Below are 12,844 nucleotides of genomic sequence, written 5' to 3' on the forward strand. Positions count from 1 at the left end.
TTCGATTTTGAAAAGACTCATAAAGTAAACTGTATATGTCTGATTTGCCCCTCGAGATCTATTCTTAATAGTTAGGAAGAAAAATGAAAAATAAAATAAAGATTCAAAAAATTTATTTAGAAAAAACAGTTACATAGCTTAAAATTGAACAAATACAAAAACAGAAAATGAAATAGAAAAAAAGTAATAAAATAAAAAAATATCAATAAAAGTTACAAAGAATTAATAAAAATTAAAAAAAAAATCATGAAACTACGAAAAATTTATAAGAATTCATAAATGCGATGAATGATTAAAAAAAGGAGCTATTCTGGTCTCAAATAATACTGCATTAGGAATATCATAGAAAATTTTTTATGGTTTTATAATTTTAAGGACTCGTTTTATTTATGTTTTATATGAAACACAATATTTTGCAAAGAGTCTAGCCAACAACCACCATTTTAGGAAGAACCGTACCTAGTTTTCAGTAAATTATGATAAAGGTGTCATTTGATTCTAAATTATGCTTAGAAACTTTTCGGGCACAAATGAAGAGATTGTGGTTTAAAGTTGTAAACAGTTTAAAAAAGGATATAAAAAGCAGGAAATTTTCTAAGATAAAGTCCGCTTCTACTGATATCTTTCGAATTAAACCTAACTTCTTTCATTTATTAAAATCTATATTTACAAATACTTTGTTAGTTATCATTTCTGCAGATACATGGAATAAAATAACTGACTTCCATTTTAATAAAATTGAAAAAAACAAATTTTCCATAAACAATATTAAATATTAGAGAAAAAAAACAATTGAAACATCTCGATACCCTTCTCGTTCACGCTAGAATAACTACTTTATAAAAATTACGAAAAAAGAATTATTACTTTAAAATTAATAATAAATAAAAACGAAAAAAGGCGAAATCAGTCTTCATCATCGCTTATGATGACTTTTGCCCGTTTTGTTTTCGGTACATTCGATTCGGAATCACTATCATCAATTGATCGAATTCTTTTATTATTTTCATCATTTTCCACTTTTTCAGTATTATCGGATTCATAATCAGAAATTATTTTCGATTTACTCTTACTGATAGTATTTGTTTCATTTTCATCATCGCTATCAACAATTTTACTACGTTTAGACTTATTTATTGTAGATTCATTATCAGATTCCTCATCGGAAACTATTTTCGATTTACTTTTAGTAATCGTTTCATTTTCATCATCGCTGTCAATAATTTTACTACTACTGGGTTTATTTTTCTTAATTTCATCATCGGATTCATCATCAGAAATTATTTTCGATTTACTTTTCTTAACTGTTTCATTTTCATCATCGCTATCAACAATTTTACTTCTACTGGGCTTACTTTTCGTTTTCGTTTCACTTTCATCATCACTATCAAGAATTTTACTTGTTTTTGTTTTATCATTTTTCGTAGATTCAATTAATAAATCAAAGGGATCATCATTCGATTCGATATTAGTTTCATCATTTTCGGAATCTGTGTCATTTGAAACAACAATCCTTGATTTTTTCTTCGGATGTATATCCTGAGAATTTTCTACTAATTCACTCTCATCAACAGCTTGTCGCAATAAAGCATCTGCTTCGTTTAGTAAATCGTTTGTTTCCTCCGGTTGAGTAAATTCTTTTTTAGACATTTTCTTCTTGGACTTATCTTTTTTCGTTAGAACAAGTTCATCTTCATCATCCGAATTTTTCATGAATTTTTTAACTCTTTCAAAAACATCTTCATCATCTGATGAAGATTCCGCGTATCTTTGATTGTTTTCATTTTGAATTTCTTCTGGTACATTATCATTTGGAATTTCTAAAGTACCTTCTAAGGCATCGGTAATTAACTGACTTTTTTCACGTAATTCATCGGCAGTAAATCGCCCTGGTATACGCCAGTAATTTTCCTAAAACACAAAAAATGCTGTTAATATTTAAAAATATTTGTCTCTTCAATTTGGCGTTTATTTAAAACTGACACTGCTTAGGAAAATCAATAATCCAGAGTTGCGCATATCAGTAAGTTAACACGACATCTATTCGAGTAATCTTAGAATAGGAAAATGAACATTTGAAAGCTGTAACATCGAAATCATCTATTGAATAATGGGGGAAACTACGCCTGTTAATAAAAGTAGAAGTGATAGCAATACTAGAAGATGGTTTCTAACTATTGAATAATTTACGTAAATGATTTCGAAATTTGATTTCGATTTCGTTGTTATTTTCGTTGAGAAAAATGAAATTTTGCTTCTCTAACTGTGTATTAGACCTACTAGTGATTCGAGAGGACAATTATCTGATTATTTACCGGCAAGTTATCTGGTTAATAAGCCGGTAAAATAAATTTCTGAATGATAATTAACCAAACATTTTTATACAGTTTTGGCCAATGCAAGCTTTTTTTTAATTGGCGCATTTTTTCTAAAATCTTTGAAGGCAATTATAAATAAAATGGACACTATTATTTTTTTACCGGTTCGTGTAGAGTGCGGGAAGTTAAAAATATGCCAAAGCCAAAACTTATTGGGTTGTTTTAAAATCGCATCCCTGATACCTACACCACCGACTAAGATTTCTGATAGCGTCGTTTAATTCATTCACAGAGACTATAGCTCGCGATATACCTTAATATTTAAAAATATTTTATCTCTCCAGTGTGATGTTTATTTGAAACTGCAATTTAAACAGAAATCAATAATCCAGAGTTGCGTACATCAGTAAGTCAATACGACATCTATTCGAAAGTAGAAAAATAAACATTTGAAAGCTGTACAATCGAAAGCATCTATTGAATACTGAGGGAAGCTATGGTTGTTAATAAATGTACGTTGTAATAGCATTAAGAGAATATTTCAAACGTAAAATCTAAACTAATTTGTTCGACATTTGATGGCGCTGTTAATTTCGATGGGATGATTAGATTTTGTTTCACTAATTTATAAAGTGTCCACTAGAGATTACTTTTTTATATTCCTCCTGATTAGGTACGAGATGCGGCATAGTATACGTGTCATTGTAGCTGGGAGTTTACGGGTTCGAGCCCAATAAGTTGGGCCACTTATATTTAAGCACACTTTTGCAAATCACTTCTTAACTAGTGTTACTTAATACTTACTTGGACTCCATCGGGTTCTTGAAAACCCATCGCCTTTAATAATTTTACAAACGTTTCATTTTCCATTGCGGTAGACTCTTCTTCAGTTATAGGAACTAAAGGTACGCCATCTTCATCAGCGTCAGCTTCCTGATCATCAGCCGTATCGGATATACTTTCTTGTAGCCATTTCAACGGTTCTTGCATTTCTTCAACGATGCTAAGCAGTATTTGAATAGATTCTATTTTAGATGCTGCGCCATCTTTCTTCGTTTTTTTGGTGTTCTTTTTCGAAGAAGTTTTTTTATTATTAGTGGATCGTGATTTGTGAGTTGACGGGCCAGCATTGTTATCGCTATCTTCATCGCTACTACCAGATTGATTATTGCGGGCTGTAAAAAAGAAAAAAGAAATATTAAAAGAAGTATTTAATTAAATAATTTAATAATACGATTATTTAATAATGTGTTTATAATTATAGAAAGAAGTTTTTCTACAAGTTGCTTGTAGAACAATTAATAAGTGTTTGTAAGTATTCTAGTTAAGCAGTAAATATCATGGAATGTTGTCATTGGTGTTTATATTCTTGGATCGAAACTGTTTTGTAGTTTTACTAAATCGAACAAATAAAAGATAAACAAATACATTACCAAGAGTGAGAGCTGCCAAATTTTTACTGTGCGACGGAGTAATTTCTCTATTTGTAATCTGCAATTTCGTGTAGAGTAAACACAAAATTACCGAAGGCAGATAGTGGCTCTATAAATTATGGTTTCTTTTATTTTAGTTTGTTTCAAGAACTGTTTCTTCAAAATATCGCTAGCCACGTTATAAAAATTTACAAAGAAAATATGGAAATGATTTTTAAAAATTACGAATCGTTTTTGTTTCATATATGTAAAGTTCTAGCCTGCTATGTACAAAGTTCTGTAATCCTGAAAAATTTTCGATATCATGTATAATGAGCGCTACTGAAAATAGTATGACCAATGATATTTCGAACATACGAAAAGTTTTTGAATAAATCGAACTAAGAAACATTAAGATTTGGATTGTAGCTCTTCTAACATTTATTTCCCGTAGCAAGATTTTAAGTGATATTTCAAAGAGTGCTACAGTTTTTCTGTCATCTACAAGTAACACTGATAATTAACCAAGTGCTCTTCGTTCTCTAGGCTTAGAACTCTAGAAAGCTTACAGTTTAAGTAATGTAAACTTTATCTTTTCTTAGCTTTCGAAAGTTATAGTAATAGGGATCTTTTTCAGGGATAGCTTTTTCGATTCAGAGATCGTTTTCTCTGACACATGCAGTAATGATAACATATCTAATAAATACATGTCATGTTTATTTGCATTATTCAACATTTCACAACTATTTACTTATCCATTTAGTTTCATATAGATGTACATCCGCTTATATGTATTTATAAAATTAACTAATGCTACTTGTACGCTAGTTATACCTCCCTCCCTTACAACACTACTAATATCCAATAACAACAGGATAAACTCCTTACTCACCTAGATAGCTCTAACTCAAGCTCCAGTTCTATTTAGCAATCATGCAAAGAATATACCTGACATCTAAACTGGAGACTAGTAGTTGAGTTACATTGAAATTAATACCTTCCCTGTCTGTCTACATGCACATATACAGGATGATTCAAGTTTATAATAACAAGACTTCATCAAATTGTAGATAACGTTAAAATAATAACAATTTCCCAAAACATTTATAGTATAGCGTCCGTTTTTAGCTACGGGGTGATAAAAAAAGTTATTATTGTGAATCTTGCAGAAACGGTTGGTTAGAAAAATTGTAACTTTCTTTTAAAAGGTCCCAAGCATGGGAAATGGCATGTCAGTCAGTGATGATAGAGACTTCTTTTTTCTGAAAACGATCTTATGACATTTTCATATCTCTACCGTTGGTTTTAGTAATTTATCACCATTCATTCGCGTGAACCGTTTCGTAATCTTTAGTTGCATAATTAGAGATTTTTTCATGCGTTCTGCACATGCGTAAAATATTTCACGTGTCAAATATTCTTTAACTTTGTAAATCATAACCTCTACATAATTTTATATATTTATTTTTTATTATAGAATCATTTTTGACAGTGAAAATATTAGAGGAGATAAATACTATCCCTACCCCTATCCCTATCTATCATTTGATCTATTATCAAGTCCTGTTTTTATAATTTGAATTACCCTGTACAGATAGAACCACATATATCTATATAACTTTAACTAGGTATATAGACTAGCTCTTAATATACCTACCTACTTACTTAGAGAGTTGTTTGAGAGCTTTATACATGTGCATGGCATTCAGGTAAATAATTATATACGAGTGTTTATAATGTCTACACAAAACAATCATCAAATATTAACGCAACAAAAAAGTAAGGAAAAAGTTCCTTTATGTTGGATAGAATAGAGATATATTTGGCTGGTCTCTGGAAACTAAATTTTTATTATTATTATAGAGCCTATAAAAACTTGTTTTGTAAGAAATAACAGATAAAAACTAGCTCAACCTATCCGTGGCTAAAAATAGGCTAAAGAAATAATATATAGTGAGTAATTTCCTTTCTTTTCATTTATAGAGAATTTGATTACAGCTGTGATATACAAATTACAGAATGACAAAATTAATCTTAATATTATTTTTATGTCTGTTTTTTCCTAAGCGGTAAATTTTTCGACCGTGAGTTTATTTTCCGTCATTAATCCGAATAGAAATTTTGTCTTAAAAAATTTTTTCTGTTCTAATGTCTACCGCGTCTAATTTAGCCGAATTTTGAAAAACTCGCTTACAAAACATTCCTTCAATTTTTAATTTAGGTACTTTCTATCATTATTAAAAGTTAAATAAATGCATTACATGTTTTCATATTAATACAAACTTCTTCATTGCCTTCCTACCGAATTATTCGGTTTTCGAATTAATCAAACTTAAAGGAGACATTATAAAGTTTCTTGACAGATACAATAATCAAATTTTTGGGTGGGTATTAGGTAATCGAGAGGTAATAATCGCTTCAAGTTCAAAAAAAAAAAAAGAAAAAAAAAAGTGAAACGGTATCTGAGTTGTTTTTAGTATATTTTTTCTAGAACTTTATGTTCATAATGTATGTCATGGAAAGAGTAATAAAGGAAATCAATGACAGACACTTTAGTAAAACGTATATAAGTAAAGATATATCAGGTGAAATAGTTTGTTATAGTTCATCAATGTTTCATAAATTAATTGTAACACATACTTAATACTTTGTCAGTTTTATAGAATATTACATTAGTTATATGGATTTACATTACTAACTTACATCTACAAGATTATAAGGGGCTTTGTTGCAGAACAACTTCCTCTGCACTTACGGATGTTCTAAAAAAATGAGTCTATAAAAATATTTGACACTCACTTTTCGAATTTTGAGGGTGAATTCTTTTAGAACTTGGGAAAATTAGACGAAAATTCAGGTAAAATTTTTCGATATATACCACAGTTTTTGAAATATTGATGCCTAATGTTTTAAAGAAAATCACTTATAGAAAAAATGAATTACAAATGCAGAGACGGTTGAAAATTTACTATTATAAACAATATTTATAAAATGTAATATAAAATATTTATAAAATAATTCCGATTTGTAACGCTAACAGTTTCGCATGTAAGCTTGCACTTCACGTTCCTTCAAGGATAATCTGGCTTTTGGTTGATCATATATAACAGTAATAGCCTGATAGCTCCCATCTATAGCCAATACCAAACCTTATTTTCTAACAGATAATGTTCCACATTCTTAAGCGTGCAATATCCAATGAAAATTTCAGTATTAGGAATTTTTTTGGCTGATTGAGCACCGAATCAGATTTAAATAAATATATTAAATACAGTATCTTGAGATAATCTATATTTTTGATATAATATCAAACAGATTAACAATAATTGTATAAAATTATGTTATGTTTGCATGTAAAGAACTCTATATTTAATCAATTAAATATACATATGCTGTGGAAAAACAAATATTTCCTTAATGAATAAATTAGGAACTTGAAATATTTACATCAGCAATTTATGTCAAATAATATTTCTAAATCAAGATAAATTATCTAAATATGAACTTTTTTTAAAATATTTACTAAGATAAAAATTTTGTGCTCTACATGTGCAAGTATAGTTTGGATAACAATTCGATGGTTCATAAAATGTGATAGTTGTTAACGCGAACCGTTTTTGGGAAAAATTTGATTGTGTATGGAATAAGGAAATTACGATGGATTGTCTTCAAACGGTTGTATCATGACTCAATCAATGCAATAGTTTTTGTACAACTTTTTGTACTTTCAGAAAAGGTTTTCACGTGTATATTAGTTCAGAGATTACATTAAAAGTTTACCGTTTGAAATAATGTTTGTAATGAAACTTTTAAAATTTCATATCTATTTCAAAAACTAAATAGACCTTTTCATTTTAAATATGCGTTTAGACTACAATCAATGATGTCGCCATCAGTTTGAATTCGCTAATCGTAATTATTTGTTAATTCAACTCTCCTGGCTTTAAATCTCTGGCAACGTTTGTAACTCGTCAGTAAATTGTTGAAACGCTTTACGAGTAACATATGTCTTTAGAAAAACACAAGAAAATAACCGAATTATAAAATTATATGTATTACTAGCGGCCCCGACGGACGTTGTCCCGTAAAAACGTAACTCCAATTCATGAATACCTATACTACGTTTAGCCTGTCCGCTAAACCCATCCCGCTAAACCCCAATTTAACTCCTATTTATTGGAGTGGCCTGACCTTCGACCTTTTGCCTGACCTTTGATAGTAGAGCTCGCTGCGCTCGCATATGGCTCTAATAAATGCCTATTGACAATACCTGAATACTATTAAAAATACATAGTACACATAGTATACATAATGTGATATGATTTATATGCGCTCCCACCATTTAATGAAATTTCATTTTTTTGGTACGGAGCCCTCAAAAATAGTTGTAGTGGACCGAATGGTAAATCTAAACCATTCTCCAATCCCCTTGAACTCACACAAAAAATTTCATCGAAATCGGTCCAGCCGTCTAGGAGGAGTTCAGTCACATACAGACACACACAAGAAATATATATATTAAGATTATGTATTTTTTCTCCAGGCATCTAGAGATCTAGACAGATTTGTAATTGTATTTTGTAATACCCAGTTTTTACTAAACTCCCAGGTTTTTATCAGATAAATACCTAGAATCCCCTAGAATTATAGTTAAATAGCTAGTTTTTGATTATTTTCAATTGAATATTGTCCAAGATAAAAAATATTTCCTCGAATTAGTATATTGTATGTTTTTATGATTTGAGATGAAAAATTTTCAAAAATTCGATATACATATAATCATTTCTAGTTATTTTATGGAAAATAATATTGAATTCGTCAAAATTTATATAAAAAGGTACTAATTATAATAAATAGGTACTAAGAATTGTTTTCATACATAATAATCCATGGTGAAATGTTTAAAAATAATGTATTTGTATGAACAATTCTATATTTTACCTAAGTTAAATAAATATAAATTTTCAACATTATATTACGACATAATTATATGAAAATTTACTGAAACCTATATTATTTGTATATTGTTTAAATAAATATACCAGGTGTTTCAAAATATTGATACCTATATTGGTTAGCTATGCTTCACGGTAAATCATTAAAATGTGTTCACCAATGTTCTTCCTAATATAATCTTGACAATTTAGAGTAAGCGACATTTTTTTCTACTAATTTACATAAAAAAATCTAAAGTAAAAAAAATATGGCGATAAAAAATATGTAAATTTGCATGAAGCTACTAAATTTTCAAAAATATACAATTTTTCTTAGCCGAAGGAAGGTGCTGTTTCTCATTATTTCGTATAATAATGACCTTTTATATTTATCTATAAATAAATTTTGTGAGGTTAGTCAGGGTCAGATCATACCAATAAAGAGGAGCTGTAAAAATTAGTCTCAACATACTACAAGTGAGAATTTGAATTTTTTTTTTTAAATCGAATTTTTAATTTTACAAATTGTTGCTATGCTTCCAGAATAACAAGCCACAAAGGTAGTTCGTTCTGGAGTCATGTGCGGCCAGAAAGTATGCACTTTCGACTAGGAGGTAGAAAAATTATTTTTCGTACAACTATAAAAACAACCAAGATAAAAGCCGTCAAAGATGTGTTTGTATCTCTTTCTATCAAACATGGATTCTTATGACGCACATAGTATATGACGTCAAATTTTATCTCCGATTTCTCTGTCTAGTACCTATCTAATTAGTCGTTTAAAATGTTTATATCATCCGTATTTCTTCACCGATTTTAATTTTAATTTCACTTTTTGTCATCTCTTTTACTTTCATATTTTTTTAAGATATGCAAAAAAAAATTGTATGAGTATTTTTGTCTGTTGAAAGTCAAACAAATATGCATAAGAAAGGTGTTTCACTCATTGTGGCATTGTTTAAACACCTTGTTTTTTAATACTGTATGATAACAGACATTTTATGTGATATAAATCAAAAAGTCAATGAACATAATTATCATACATACATCACAAATAATGTAATTTAATATTTATTTTATACCTCCAACTCCAACCAAAGCTGTACAAAATTTTCTAAGTAAATAATAATTAACGTCCTTGTTTACATTTTTGATTCAATTTAATATAAAATCTACTACAATTACACACACATCAGCAAAACCTTCTTGTTACTGAAATTCTATAAATTCTATGATTCTATTTAAAAACTTGAGTGTATTGAAAATATGTACCTTTAAAACATTATACTTGTAACATACATTTTTGCATGAAATTTGTCGTTAAAATGATTCAAGTGGGTCTTTGCATAGAATTTTATGAATTATTTCTTGATTAAAAATGAAACATCTCTATGTATGAATTTGCATTCTTTTTCGTATGGAAAGTGATACATTTTTTTGGAAAAAAGCCCATATACCCCATAGTCTCTTCTAATTTCCTATATGTCTCCTTTTATGAATAATCCGCCCATATTATAATTAGCCGTCATTTTATGAATAAACTTTTATGATCTACAAATTGAGTTTTTTTTAAATAAATTTTAAATTAAATTTTTCCGTAAAAAAGAGAATTTACCACCAATAGCACCTACTTATTTCACACGTTTTTGAATATCGGAAATTCTCAAGCGTTAGTTCGATGACAGTATAGGCTACCAGCATCTGTAAAAAATGTAATTCGCACCTACCAATCCCTGGACCAAGAGGAGAGTTTTTACGAAAGTTGATTTTTTTTCGAAAAAATGCCATATTTCAAAAAGTTTTAAAATTGTTTGTTTAAAAAAACTGTAAGTTTGTGAACTCATTACTCATAAGTTCAACAATTATCAACTTTAAAATCGAACAAGTGAAAACAAACAATTGACTGAGTTAATTGTTGAAATACCATGTATAGACTGTGTGGAATCGTTTATTTTTTTACGTCATCTGTGTAAAGGAAGATATCTACTTCTCTTACACACAAGTACAATACGTGTATAAATACAATATGTTCCTAACTAAATTTGCGCATTCACGGGTAAACAGTGATGTTTACCAAAAATGTTTCAAACAAAAGTTGTATATTTTTTTATAAGGAACATTTTTTATATTTAAATTTTCGTTCTATCTCTAACGGTTTACAAGACCCGATAAACCTATGATGCTCATTTACGAACTCGACCTCACTTTTTACGCCCTGAGCATGTTATAAAAATTTCAGCTCGATATCTTTTTTCGTCTTTTAGTTATCGTATTGACGGACAGACAATAGGGCAGACAGATTGACAACCGGAAATGGACTAATTAAGTGATTTTATGAAAAATTTTACTAAAATTTTATTCGTAGCATCAATATTTTTAAGCGTTACAAACTTGGGACTAAACTTGGTATACCTTGATACATATTACATATATACACGGCATAAAAAGAAAAAAGTTATAAACAGATTTAAAAAAGTTTTCTCGGCATCTACACATCCAAATCAGAATTACCAGACGTCAATCGTGTTTTTTTGAGATCTATAACTTTCCTATTTAATTTCTTTACATTAGACGTCATATTTTTTTTTACTGTAAGAAAACCTTTTTTTTTTACCTGTTCTTTACTAAGTGGTACATTTTTAGACAGCGAGCCAGCATGATAAGGTTTAAAATGAAGGATAAATAAATCATAAAGTTTCATAAATGAATAAAGAAGATGCAATTTTTTTTTTCTTGGTACAGTCAACTTGCACAACAAATGAGTAGTATATATTATTTCTCGTAATATATTTATCATCATTATAATAATAAACTAAAAAACGTTATAATTTTCCCAATATTTACATACCGTCCAACTTCCCTCGTTCGTTACCCTTTAAAAAACAATTTACTATCAAAAAAACATTACATTTTATACCTACATAATATGAAGGAAGACTTCAGCTTTATATTTATTTAGGTAAAAAATAAAACTGACTGAACTGAATTGTATATCAACATTATACAAAATATATTCATAATTTATGCAATTAAATTGTCTAAAAGTTTTATAAAATAATACGGTAGGCTTGCATGGTGTTAGGTTTGGGGGTTGAGGCTGACTGGCATGGATGGGTTAGTGAGGCAGAGGCAGTAGAAAGACATATTTATATGTTGGGTAGTTCTCTAAAAACCCCAACCTACTGAATCAACATTAAATTAAAACACATAGATGTTACAGTAAAAATCCAAAATCAGAAAGAAAGGTGTAATTAATTGAAAAATTACAAGATGGAAATTTTAAAATGATATATTACCTAAAAATTTTTAGAAAAAAAATCTTTAATTGGAAAATTGCTTACTTGGCTTTTTAAAGTCAGATAAAATTTGGCTGTGAGTGGGCTGAATTATTCTTAATGAATTCGTATGACGTAATCAAGTATAAAAAATCGTATTTTTGAATAACTTCGCCGTGTTACCAAATGTAGGCATAATTTGAAACCTTAAACCTTAAGTGGATGAATGGTATTCAGATAAGAAGATAATTGGATGCAGCAAAAGTCATTGTGCCCAGCATTCAACAAAGCAGGGTGAAAATTGAAATATCATCCTTTATGAATATTCATCAACTTAAAACTTGCTGCCCAGTTACCAATTTCTCAGGACTCTTTCAGAAATCCCGGAATTGTTAAATTTACTCAAAAATTTTAAAATTAGTACAAAAGGCAGATAAACTTTGGCTGTGATACGGAAAAAATTACTTTTTATGGATTTCGATTCATCGAGCACAAAAAATTTAATAATTATAAAAAGATCTTTTAGCTCCAACCTTCTTTAAAACTTTTTTAGTTCGTTTGACTGAAATGCATTTCTCGGAAGGTTTCTGTGTGTCTATTAACAATATTTATTAGAAATTCAAACCTTTTACAGATATTCGGACCTTTAAAGTAAATTTACAACTAAATTGATATCATTCCCCATTCTCATTCCTTCCATACTATTTGATAATAACCCAACATTTGTTGGTTATAATTCCTATAACCCAAAACACCACAATTCATCGTTCCTTTATACACCATATCTGTTGTCTTCCTGTTTTTCTGCTATTTGCTACTATACTATTAGTTATAGGAGCTGGCATGCATTTTTTGTAAAAAGCCGTCTGATAGTTGGAAAAGATTTTTGTTTCCTCTGCAGTTGG

General features: G+C 29.1%; 1 protein-coding gene across 1 annotated transcript in view; it reads right to left on the bottom strand.

Annotated features, from left to right (window-relative positions):
* Positions 1 to 307: 307 nt before the first annotated feature.
* LOC123305050 (protein timeless homolog) overlaps positions 308 to 12,844 on the bottom strand; it is a 573,972-nt gene continuing 561,435 nt past the window's right edge. The window contains exons 16-17 of the mRNA XM_044886653.1: positions 3,123 to 3,493; positions 308 to 1,911 (exon numbers count right to left, since the gene is read on the bottom strand). Coding sequence (XP_044742588.1) covers positions 907 to 1,911; positions 3,123 to 3,493 — 1,376 coding nt within the window. The 3' untranslated portion in view covers positions 308 to 906. The remainder of the gene's footprint in view (positions 1,912 to 3,122; positions 3,494 to 12,844) is intronic.

This window comes from Chrysoperla carnea, chromosome 1, assembly GCF_905475395.1.
Source record: "Chrysoperla carnea chromosome 1, inChrCarn1.1, whole genome shotgun sequence".
Lineage (NCBI taxonomy): Eukaryota > Metazoa > Arthropoda > Insecta > Neuroptera > Chrysopidae > Chrysoperla > Chrysoperla carnea.